Genomic DNA, 11567 nt, shown 5'->3' on the forward strand with positions numbered 1-11567 from the left:
GTGTTTGCTTTATAATCAGTTTTCCCGTTTCTTCCGGATGTAGTTTCCCTCGTTTAGGCTAATGATTCTGGGAACATTCAATAGTTCGCCGGCTCTTATAGTTTCAACTTATATCCTTCCTTTGTTTTATCAATAAAATGCAGATGAAAAAAAAAAAAGTTGAAGATAACATCGAAATTAAACAAGTGTTTAGGTAGGTCTAACATTGTCGTCGTCATCATCGTGAATCATTTTTGTAGTTGAGAATTAAAAAGTATTGTATACTAGTACTAATTGTTTTTAGCTAACCGGTTGATTTTTACCTTTTTAATCTTAGCAAGAGAAAGAGATGTGGCGTGGGATATTAGAAATGAGAACGAGAGGAAGAAGAAAGATGGTAAGCCGAGGGTATTACTATTCGTTGTTGGTCGTAGATGGAGATTTTTATGCATGGTAACAACAACAGCGATCCTCACATGTCTGGGACTCTCGACTGATGGTTAGAACCAGCTTCCTAAGAGTTTTTTTCGATCATATCGGAAACATTTAATCTCCATAAAATGCGTATTCTCGCAAAAAAAAAAAAAAAATGGAATATAGCAAAATTTTAGGCGACCCAATAGCAATAACAATAGTTCTTTTTTTTTTTTTTTTTTAATTTCCAAAAAATTAACATGAGTAGTTTTTTCCAAAGATCCTTGAAGCCCATAAATTGTCACCAAATATTGGGTCTCACCGATTGATATGCTATTGTTGGATAATTTGTCTTTTGCCGGTTTTTCTGCATCTCAAGCAATGTAATTTCCTTTTTTCCTATGGATTTATTTGCGTTTTGCATCAATCAAATTAGGTTTTGATAAAGAAAAAGAAAAATATATTTATTTTTGTCGTTAAAAAAAAATAACATTAAAATTTGTTCTTGTGAATAAATAAAAATCCACGTGTAAATTATGGATCTTTGACTTAGCAATAGAGAGAGATGCAAATAGTTCGGAAAGAAACGAGAGACGTAATAGTTATCACTTATTCTTCTTCTTCCACAATTTTCCCAATATTGTCACATCCCTCAAAGGCTCAAAGCTCTCTCAACAATGGCGACGGAACTCAACCATGAGAATTTCCCTGTTCTCTCTTACGTACTGGATCGTCTCCCTTCCCTCACCGCCAAATCCTCTCCCGATGTCGACCGATCATCGTCGTCAGCTTCCTCCTCCAAATCCGATCCCTCTTCTTCATCATCATCGTCGTCGAGCCACTCCATCGAGATCGTGACTCAGATGCCTCACTTGGCTCATCCCGATGTTCTTGCCTCCATGACTAACGCTATAGCCGACGTCTCTCAGACCCGATCCGTTCTTCGAACCCTAGGACCTAGACCCGATCACGAAACCGTCGACAAAGCTCGTGCAAGGCTCGTCGAGATCGAGGCTTCTTTGTCGGAATCTTTCGAGGAGATCGCTCTCTCCCCGAAAGATAGTGACGTGGTGGAGAAGGAACAGAAGAGGAGAGAAGCTGTGGAAGTAGAAAAGACTTGGTATAACTCGATCTTGAAGCTTAACGAGCTTCATGAATCTTACGAGAAGCTTTTGAAAGAAGCTGAGGAGAGGCTCGTGAGGATCTACGAGTCCGCGGAGAAGAATGCTGCGGCGGTGGCTGAGGAGGAAGCTGCCGAGGTTGAAGTCAATGAAGAGGTTGTGAGTATATTGCAACAAGCTGCTTCTGAGAATCCATTGGACCGAGTTGATTTGTCTGGTCGGAAACTGAAACTGCTCCCTGAAGCATTTGGAAAGATTCAAGGCCTCCTTGTTCTTAATCTCTATAACAATCAGCTTGTGGTCAGTTTCTACATCCCATAAAAAGTCAAGTTCTTAATCTTTGATCATATTATCTGTTAAAATTCTTGATATTGTTATGTATGTGTCAAAGTTGTAAACTCTGCTCTGGATTTTTGAGTCTTTAGTGTAAAGTCTTAGGATATGTCTAGATTAAGTAGTGGAACTGGTATTGTTCTTGTGGGTGATGTTAAGATTGAGATAGATTTAAAAGTGTATGTTGCTTGTCTGTATCAAAATGTTTATGTTTGTGACAGGCCATTCCAGATTCGATAGCCGGGTTGCAAAACCTTCTTGAACTCGATGTTTCCACGAATTTTCTGGAGACATTACCTGACTCGATCGGTTTGTTGTCTAAATTGAAGATTTTGAATGTCTCTTGTAACAAACTCACAACTTTACCAGATTCCATCTGCCATTGTGGGTGAGTGTTTTGATTATTTTTCCTCTGTTATTATTAAGCTCTCTGTTTCTTTCTTACTTCTGTTGTCAAATTTTTCAGATCGTTGGTTGTCTTGGACGCAAGCTACAACAATCTTACCTACTTACCAACAAACATTGGATTCGAGCTAGTGAAACTAGAGAAGCTCTTGATCCATCTCAACAAAATCAGATCCATACCAACGTCTATTGGCGAAATGAGATCCTTGCGTTACCTTGATGCGCACTTTAATGAACTCAATGGTCTTCCAAGTTCTTTCGGGATGCTCACAAACCTTGAGTACCTTAACCTGAGCAGTAACTTCAGCGATCTCCAAGATCTCCCTGCTTCATTCGGCGATCTCATAAGCCTTCAAGAACTCGACTTGAGTAACAACCAAATCCATTCTCTTCCAGACGCTTTTGGCACGCTTGTGAACCTGACCAAACTGAACTTGGACCAAAACCCGCTCGTGGTCCCGCCTCAGGATGTGGTGAAACAAGGCGTGGATGCGGTTAAAATGTATATGGGTAAGAGATGGGTCAGTATGTTGGAAGAGGAAGAGAAGATGGCCAATCTGAAGGATGAGATGGATCAGACAAACGCGGATTGGCTCACCCGTACCACCTCTAAGCTGAAAACGTATGTTACTGAGGTTTCGGACTATCTTGGCTCGACTTCGCCTAAAGATCCTTACCTTGACCAGCAGCTGTGAATTGTGGCTTTGAGGTTTCATTTAACATTTTTCTTGTTGATGTCTGAAGAAACAGTTTCCCAAGAAGCTCCACTTCAGTTTTTGAATTGTCCTTCCCCTGCTGCACTGTGTCCGTATATAGATTTTGCTCTTTAGTTTGTTTCTGATTTTTAATGTTATTATTCTTTATATTTCTCATAACATTTCATTTATTTGTTTACTATATTTCTTCTTCTAAAGTGGTAACCAGTTTTTTTTTTTTTTTTTTTTATGTATGCTCTTCAACACTCTTTGAGTTTTGAGCGATGAAAACATAATTTTTTTGTTATTATGTTCATGTTTAAGAAAGTCGTAGGTGGTATCTGGACGGTGATCCAGTGCCTATTGCTTAGTCGGGGTCTAGACTGTTTTTAGACGGTTTAGGCGTTTACGACATAAAACATTATATATATAAAAATATCTAAAAATATATGTTAGAAAAATTAAAAAATTATAAATTATAAACAAAAGTAAGAAATATACATTTATTTAAGTTATATTAACAACATATAAATGTTTATAATTACAAATACAAATATAAAACTTAATATTTTTTATTATATGTAGTTAAAAATTAAAAGAAAATTTATGTAATTTTAAGCGGTTCAGGCGGTCATTTAGACGTCTGTTGAACGTTGTCTAGCGCCTAGACCGCTTTCTTGAACACATTTACAACCGTTATTGAATATAAAATTTGTAAGAATTAAGAAAGGATTTTAATATTTTGTGGTATCTTTAAAAAAAGTATATTTTAATATGGTATTTAAAATAATAATTAAAAACATGTATTATTTTACGATTACCATAAATTATTTTTCTATATGACTGCGAGAGAATCAAAATTACAAAAGATTTTGTTTATGCTTTGAAATGTTCGAAAACGACGGATTCAATCAAATTTTAATATTATACTCCTCAACAGTACTATCAAATAGATATACGGTGCAATAAAATGCATATTGTATAGTCGTAGACAACAACATCAATGGTATTTGATTTTATATTCCGAAAAGAAAAAAGGGAAAACAACATAAACGCATAATCATATTAATGCTGCTTCAGATGAACGTGCAATACACATAGTTATTTAACAAAAATACAAAAAGTTGAAGCTATTTTAAATAAATTTTGCAAGTCCATATAAAGATTTTCTAAACCATATACAAATATACAAGGAATGGCTGATTTAGGCTTGTACACTTGTAGTAAACGATAGTCTTACAAGTTACAATTAATATGATAGCTGATTTTAACCATCGATTTGGTAGTGATATTTTAGTTAGCTTTTATAGTTTATATAGTCTTAGAATTAAAATAATATCTCATATATATCTGGGTGACTGGGTCCCGTAATAATCAAGATGAAAAGATTTATTTCATGGAATTGGGAGATGTACATGTACACCAGAAGGTTCTGGTTTAGATTTTTAGTCATAAAATAATTTGGTTCACATATAACGACTCCCCGCTCTACATGCCACTAATTGATAATCAAGAGTCAAGATAGACAAGTATAGAACTAGATGTGCACTCGTGTATTACTTTTATCAATACTATTTTCAGAAGTTAAAAAAAACTTATTAATACTACTATTTATAGATTTTATAATATGGGAAATATATTATTTGATTACGACTTACGAGTTTAGGGAACGGATGTCACGACACTGCCAAAGCCGATATATATTAATTTGTTCAGTTCATAAAATCATTTGGTAAACCTATTATTGAATCTAAAATCTGATGTTCCGAACTTTAAAGACCATGTACAAAGAAAAAAAATTCTTGTTAGAAACTATCGTAGTTAATGGCTGCTAATCTTTCTACAATGATAGTATTAAACGGGTCAATACTCTACTTCTAATAAATTTGTTGCACGATTATTAGGTCCAACATATAAAATAAAATAAAAATATGATAGTTAAGTCATATTCGATTCGGTTAGAGGTTGATATAGTCATAAATTTGTTAGCAATTAAAAGATTGCTATATTATGAACTAAAAACGAAAAAATAGATATCGCAGCACTTAGCAAATATATATCTTGATCCCATGTCTTGTGTAAATACATAAACAAGACGTAAGCAGAGTGAGAGAGCGTGCAGACACGACAAAACAAAAGGCCTCCCCACGTTCCGGTCGGTTGGTGACAACGACGAATTTTTCTTTCTTGATTTCAATCTCTTTTAAGTTTTCATCAAATCCAAATTTTGCATAGATTAGTCTCTCTCTCTCTCTTTCTCTCTGTCTCTTCACTCAACTTAATTCCTCCAATCAGTTTTTTTTTTTTGGAGCTAATATGAGGAAACTATGTCCAAATTACAACCTCGAAGACGGGTTAGAAACCGTCCTCGAGGTTCCAATGCCTGAGGAGTTGTTTGCTGCGTCCAAGACAAAACCAGGATGGAACCAAATGAAGTCTTACTGGTCAAAACCTACCGCGACCGCAACCGGAACGGCAACAGCCACAAACATGACAAGACTCTTTGGTGGTCGTAACGCAGAGATCCAGCTCCTTCTTGGAGTCGTTGGAGCTCCTTTGATCCCTCTCCCCGTTCAGCCTGACCACCATAACGATTACGAGAACCCCATCCACAAAGACATCAAAGATCAACCTCTCGTAAGTTACTTTTATCCTAGAGTATTAAGTTACATTTGCTTTTGCTATTAGGTATTTCCAAACGAAAGCACTATCTAGATCGTATTTTTTTTTACTCGCATTCATTTTTTTGTATTGGAAATATGCAGGAGATGTCGATGGCACAATACATAGTGAAGCAATACATAGCGGCGGTAGGAGGCGATCGTGCGTTAAACGCGGTAGAGAGCATGTACGCGATGGGAAAAGTGAGGATGACGGCATCAGAGTTTTGCACAGGAGAAGGAAGCTTGAACAGCAAAATGGTGAAGGCGAGGAGTATAAAGAGCGGAGGAGGAGAAGTGGGAGGCTTTGTGTTGTGGCAGAAGGGGATAGAGTTATGGTGTCTTGAGCTAGTCGTCTCAGGCTGCAAAATCAGTGCCGGTAGTGACGCCAAAGTCGCTTGGAGACAAACTCCTTGGCATCCTTCTCATGCCTCTCGTGGTCCTCCTAGACCATTGCGACGTTTCCTCCAGGTAATCATCAATCCCCTTTTTTGTTTTTTTTTTTCTATAGTTTATTAATCATTTCGTTATTACTTTTTTACAATCATAGTTTTTAAGTGAAATCAATGACATTTTCTAAAGAATATGAAATACATAGCCAAACGTATTATTTGCAAAAAGAAAAACTATGGATGGTAAAATAACCAAAATATTGAAACACTATAGCAATTAGCAAGAAATTTTGCTATGATGGAATTGGAATAAACAATTGAACTATGATTTTTTTTTTTTTTTAATTAAATAGACTATAGCCCTTTTTATCTTCTATATTTTTGGGTTTTTATTCTTTTCTTATGTTTCTGCGAAATTTTAGGGGTTTTTAATACCGGAAATAATATTATTTGGAAAATAATTGATGTGGATATTTTTCTTGTGGTTATGCTACATTTCTAGTCTATATACTTGATTCATGAAAAAGACAAAGATCCTTTATGTCTCATAAAGCATATGCATCCACTGATCATTATGATGATACTGAAAGAGTTTTTCCACTTGGAGTTCGATGATACAATCTTCTTTTCCATCCTGATTTTGATGATTCTTGGTAGTTGTTGAAGTTTACTTTTCCTTGATTGTTGGCAAAAAGATCTTTCAATCATCAGACTTCCTCTTCTTTTGTTTTTTTGTTTTCATTTATTTCTAAAGAAAATTTGTCTAGCTAACCTACCTTCAACTTTGTCAAATGACATAATTGATCATCTTTGTGTGTGTGGTCATCGTATAATGTTTGATATACAACCTAAGAGAACCATACACACATATTTTACAATGTAAATTACTTATGACTTTTGATATTTGATATTTGAGATGACCATGGTCCATAAGTAAAGTGTGACGTGTCCCATGGAACTGAGCTCTTAATATTCTCATTTCAACGTGGACAAAATGCTTACAAGTTAAATTACCAAGGTTGTTGGAACCATCTATCAATGGTCCACCACTAACAACAACCATCAAGATATTATAGTAAATAGAGTATCTCCAACTATAGATATTCTTTGTTAACAAAGTAGACTTTTGTTCCCATTACCAAATATAGTTTTAGTTTAGTTACTTTTTTACAACATAAGATCTTCTGATGTCACCAAAACAATAGCGTTTGTTTGCTTTGGAAAAAAAATTGTAAAAATGATGAAATTAAGTTACTTATCGTTTGACTTGTTTCAAGTGTTTTTTCATTACTTATTATTCTGACATAAATCTCTGAAAAAATAACAACAGGGTCTTGATCCAAAATCAACGGCTAATCTATTCGCAAGATCGGTATGCATGGGAGAGAAGAAGATAAATGACGAAGACTGTTTCATACTCAAACTAGACGCAGAGCCATCAGCACTCAAGGCGAGAAGCAGCAGCAATGTAGAGATCATACGTCACACTGTGTGGGGATGTTTCAGCCAGAGGACAGGTCTTCTGATCCAACTTGAAGACTCTCACCTTCTAAGAATCAAAGCTCAAGACGATAACAGCATCTTCTGGGAGACAACAATGGAGTCTCTGATCCAAGATTACAGGACCATTGATGGTATCCAGGTTGCACACGCTGGCAAAAGCTCTGTTTCTCTGTTTCGGTTTGGTGAGAACTCGGATAACCACTCGAGGACTCGGATGGAAGAGACTTGGGAGATTGAGGAAATGGATTTTAACATCAAAGGTTTGTCTATGGATTGTTTCTTACCGCCTTCTGATCTCAAGAAGGATGATGACGAAGAAGAAGAAGTCGAATGTGGTTTAGCTGCTAACAATGAGAAGCTGCCTATGAAGATCCGGAGCGCTTCTTTGAGGATTAGTTCCTCTAAGATCCTAGCAATTGTCGAAGAAGAGGAAGATGAATCAGAGGTCACTGAAGAGACATAAGAAGCATGGCCACCCCCCAGTTTCGGTTCTTGTACATAACTTAATCTATTACAACATCGGAACAAAGGATATTATTTCTATTTTTGGTTTTTTTGGTTTCCTGTAAATCACTGAACTCTTGGGATGCAAAATGCAATGCAAGTGATCAGATTTTCACAATGAGATAAGAGAAGAGACTTTCACAAGACTGCAATTGCATTAAGATTTAGAGTGTGACTAGAGCTATATACATTATCATCCTCAACCACAAAACACATTTACATTTTCAAGACAGAAATAACAACCCGCAAATCAATCGCATTATGCGCTCTTCTAGGTCTTGGTCTTCCTCTCTAAACTTACAATAACCTTAAAAGTGGGAAAATGACATTGGTACAAGATTGAAATACCTTTCCCAGAGATCTCTACTGGCTATGTAGAGGGGACATTGAAGTGGAAGAGCCATGAGATCACAAAGGCAAAGACCATACAAGCTAAAAGGAAATTCAAGAACCGATGTCCTTGCCAGAAGCTTCTAGCTTCAGCCAATCGTGGACCAGATGTTCTCAGAGCTTGATTCACTACTACACCATTTGCTTCATTAAGACTTTCCTCAGACTCCACCTCAACAGTCCCAACAACATTACCAGCAATCGACCCGCATACTTCACAGATTCTGCAAAACAGCCCAACCATGAATCTCATCACAACGGTTTAAGAAAAAGAAAAAAAAAAGAAGCAAAGCTTTGTCTCTAAACTGAAAACAATTGGTCTCAAAACTGGAACATATCAAGCAGACAGTGAAAGCCAAAAGTGACAATAACCAAAACACTTAAAAAAGTAAACTTTCCTAAGTTTATGGAAGTATTAGCCTTTGTGAAAAACTATCTTAAAGGTTAGATTTTTATGTACTCATAGTGGGAAATAACTACCAAACCATCATTATCTGAGTTTGGGGATAATATTAAAGAACTTACTTGTTTCCTTTGATCTTGAACCAAGTCTCAGCACAGTGGTTATGAGCAGCAGCGAGATCAGCTTTACAAGAACAACCAAGCTCAATGGGAACACCAGATTCAAGATTCGCTGCATCTAAGCTCATGTGACAAATCCTACAATCTCTCTCAGATTGCAAGGCTTTCTCAGGCAATCCTCCAAGCTCCAGATCTACTTCCACCGAACACACCGACGCATTTGATCTCCTGTCTTCATCCTTGACTACTATCTCTCCTTCCTTCACCTCCACCGCAACGGAGCTCCTACGAGGAGGCTCTCCGTCTTCGTTGGAGCCACCATGGATTACTTGAACAGAGACAAGGGTCTCGAGATGTGGTGGCTGCACAGATTCCATTTTTCGTAAAGACCCAGATGAGGAATCCTCATGTAAATTACGAAATGAGACTTGAGAAGGTGATCATCAAGCCTCTCAAGCTCCTTGAAAGAAAGAGAGAGAAAAGAAAAAGAGAGAGAGAGAGAGAGTTCTGGTTGAAACGTTAAGAGTAAAATTACATGTGTACCACTGAGATTTGGAGTTAAGTGATCGTCGTCAGATTCTCTCTCAGACACTCTCTCTCTCTCTCTCTCTTGTGGTTCACCTGGGGAATCTGATATAAAACATTATTTTAAACAAACAAAGCTAAAGAGACAGACCCACCTCTAATTTATTTCTCGTCATTACCGTCACTTATAGGGATTTTAATTATATCTTAAAAGTATATATACACACCTAACCTAAATTAATGAATAATTCAATATCGTTGGATGATAGGCTTGATGATACTAGTATCTTTTACTGTCAATATAGGAATGGAGACAAACTAAGCAACTTAGATAAAATTGATCATAGAAGTTTTATTGAAATAAAATTGAGTCCAAAAAAAAGACAAACAGAGCATATATAAAACTCCATAATAAACAACAACTTCAAACCATATAAGGCAGAAAATCAAGCATATTAAAATCTAAAATTTTTTTTAGCTGTTTTTATAAATCTGTTTTGAGTTATTTAAGTAACTTTCAATACTGTATAAGTAACTAGACAAAAATATAGTATAGTTTGTAATTTTCTTCATGACCAAATTAAGATTATTCGACATAAATTTATATACCAATTTATCATTGGTTCTGTATAGAAGAAGTAGCCACTTATGGATATATATCAAGTTGTTTACGTCTAGGCTTTATTGCAAATTTAACCGTTGGGGTTGACCATAGAGTCCACAGACAACAACAACAACGACAACAACAACAACAGAGAATTTGATCCAGTATAGCCCAATCTCACAAAAAGGGATTTATAGTCTAAACCCAATAAAAAAAAAAGAGATACCAAGGAATGATCGTAACAATCAAGTTAAATTGCTATACAGTATACACTATCATTTTTTATAAATTGTTTTGACTTAAGTAAGACTCATGCATCGATTCTAAACTGTAACTATATACTAATACATAATTCCCTTTGCTACACCGCTAATAAAGCTTTTTTTTTATTGGTCTTTTTACCACTAGACTTAAACACCCCCACTTGCTCAAAAAGGTTTGCTAAATTTATTTTAAAGTTCAACATAAATTTCTGCCAAACTTCTGCTAATTAACAATTATATGATTTTTTTTCCTGAAAATATTTTTTGTATTCGTAAAAAAAATAATTTATAATCGTCGACTGCCTAACTAATTAAATAGATGTTTAGTAGGATGATCTAACCGATCAACCAAACGCTTCCTTGATTCATTAATTAAAAGGATTCGTGTTCGATTCAGCAATTTTTTTTTTTTACTAAATTAACGATTCAGCAATTTAGTCAATTAAATATGCTTAAAACTGAAGTAGATACTTTATTGAGTTCTAGGCAAGACAAATGCCAAGGATTATAGTACTAGTAGTAGAGATGTCAATTGGTCTCTAAAACCATGGGCTGTCCAGTCCAAATTAATTTGGACTAATTTTGGTTATTACCAAATTTAAAATGGTTAAATGGGTTTAAAACCAATTTAGCCCATTGATATATGGTCAAAACTAATTTGGATGTGGGCTATCCAATAACCCTAGAAAATTAGGGTTTTTACAATTTAGGGAAACTTTTTTTTCTTCATTTCATCGCTTCTCTCTTTCTCCTCTTTCTCTCTCAGCCTCTCAGGCGATAATCGATTCTAAGTTTCTTTCTCAGGCGATAATCGATTTCAAATCATCATTCATCTCGTCAATCGTCATCAATCATCTCCTCTGCAGCTCTGCTTCTCGTGATCTGAAGCTTGGAGCTTCAATCAGATCTAAAGCTCTACTTTGCAAACTTTTGAAAAGGTAAATTTTGTGGATTTACTCTAATTCGTAATTACTGGGTTTGTGGATTTGTGGGTTTTACTCTAATTACTCTAATTACTGGGTTTGTGATGTTGATTTTTATGTCCACAGATGGACAAATCACTGAGCTTGTGTGATGATAACTACATCGTGAGTGATACTGAATGGGATCGACATATGCTGGAAGAAAAAAACAATCTGGTGGAAGATGAAAACAATCTGGTGGAAGATGAATCTCTCATGGGTGAATCATCTCATGCTCAAGTGAAAAGAGGTAAATGTAGACATTCAAGGTGTTGGAAAAATTTCACTATAATTG

General features: G+C 35.8%; 4 protein-coding genes across 5 annotated transcripts in view; 3 read left to right on the forward strand and 1 right to left on the reverse strand.

Annotated features, from left to right (window-relative positions):
- LOC104708526 (plant intracellular Ras-group-related LRR protein 1) lies at window positions 987-3138 on the forward strand. The gene is made up of 3 exons (XM_010425114.2): window positions 987-1814; window positions 2069-2235; window positions 2314-3138. The coding sequence occupies exons 1-3, from the start codon at window positions 1071-1073 to the stop codon at window positions 2945-2947; spliced, it is 1545 nt and encodes a 514-aa protein (XP_010423416.1). The 5' UTR covers window positions 987-1070; the 3' UTR covers window positions 2948-3138.
- LOC104708528 lies at window positions 5264-8150 on the forward strand. Its single transcript, XM_010425117.2, has 3 exons — window positions 5264-5584; window positions 5713-6078; window positions 7330-8150. Exons 1-3 carry the CDS (start codon window positions 5264-5266, stop codon window positions 7963-7965), a joined length of 1323 nt encoding a protein of 440 aa, XP_010423419.1. The 3' UTR covers window positions 7966-8150.
- Window positions 7892-9549, reverse strand: LOC104708527. 2 transcript variants are annotated; one of them, XM_010425116.2, is made up of 3 exons: window positions 8922-9549; window positions 8355-8620; window positions 7892-7911 (listed from the first exon to the last, which is right to left on the reverse strand). In XM_010425116.2, exons 1-2 carry the CDS (start codon window positions 9293-9295, stop codon window positions 8377-8379), a joined length of 618 nt encoding a protein of 205 aa, XP_010423418.1. In that variant the 5' UTR covers window positions 9296-9549; the 3' UTR covers window positions 7892-7911; window positions 8355-8376. The 2 variants fall into 2 exon arrangements, with proteins under 2 accessions (XP_010423418.1, XP_010423417.1); XM_010425115.2 differs by lacking the exon at window positions 7892-7911 and having other exon boundaries at window positions 8143-8620.
- The window catches only part of LOC104709924 (zinc finger BED domain-containing protein DAYSLEEPER-like), a 2905-nt gene continuing 2697 nt past the window's right edge, over window positions 11360-11567 (forward strand). Inside the window, exon 1 of the mRNA XM_019228842.1 lies at window positions 11360-11522. Within this exon, the coding sequence (XP_019084387.1) occupies window positions 11360-11522 (163 nt within the window). The remainder of the gene's footprint in view (window positions 11523-11567) is intronic.

The sequence above is a fragment of the Camelina sativa genome, chromosome 8, assembly GCF_000633955.1.
Source record: "Camelina sativa cultivar DH55 chromosome 8, Cs, whole genome shotgun sequence".
NCBI lineage: Eukaryota > Viridiplantae > Streptophyta > Magnoliopsida > Brassicales > Brassicaceae > Camelina > Camelina sativa.

Bases quoted from the DNA above. Each gene is read 5' to 3' on its own strand.
- LOC104708527 (XM_010425116.2), bottom strand. From the start codon at position 9,295: ATGGAATCTGTGCAGCCACCACATCTCGAGACCCTTGTCTCTGTTCAA. The intron at 8,621-8,921 runs GTAAGTTCTTTA...GCTGTTTTGCAG, and splicing joins TTCAAGATCAAAGGAAACAA to AATCTGTGAAGTATGCGGGT.
- LOC104708528 (XM_010425117.2), top strand. From the start codon at position 5,264: ATGAGGAAACTATGTCCAAATTACAACCTCGAAGACGGGTTAGAAACC. The intron at 5,585-5,712 runs GTAAGTTACTTT...GGAAATATGCAG, and splicing joins ACATCAAAGATCAACCTCTC to GAGATGTCGATGGCACAATA. The intron at 6,079-7,329 runs GTAATCATCAAT...AAATAACAACAG, and splicing joins CATTGCGACGTTTCCTCCAG to GGTCTTGATCCAAAATCAAC.
- LOC104708526 (XM_010425114.2), top strand. From the start codon at position 1,071: ATGGCGACGGAACTCAACCATGAGAATTTCCCTGTTCTCTCTTACGTA. The intron at 1,815-2,068 runs GTCAGTTTCTAC...TGTTTGTGACAG, and splicing joins TCTATAACAATCAGCTTGTG to GCCATTCCAGATTCGATAGC. The intron at 2,236-2,313 runs GTGAGTGTTTTG...CAAATTTTTCAG, and splicing joins GATTCCATCTGCCATTGTGG to ATCGTTGGTTGTCTTGGACG.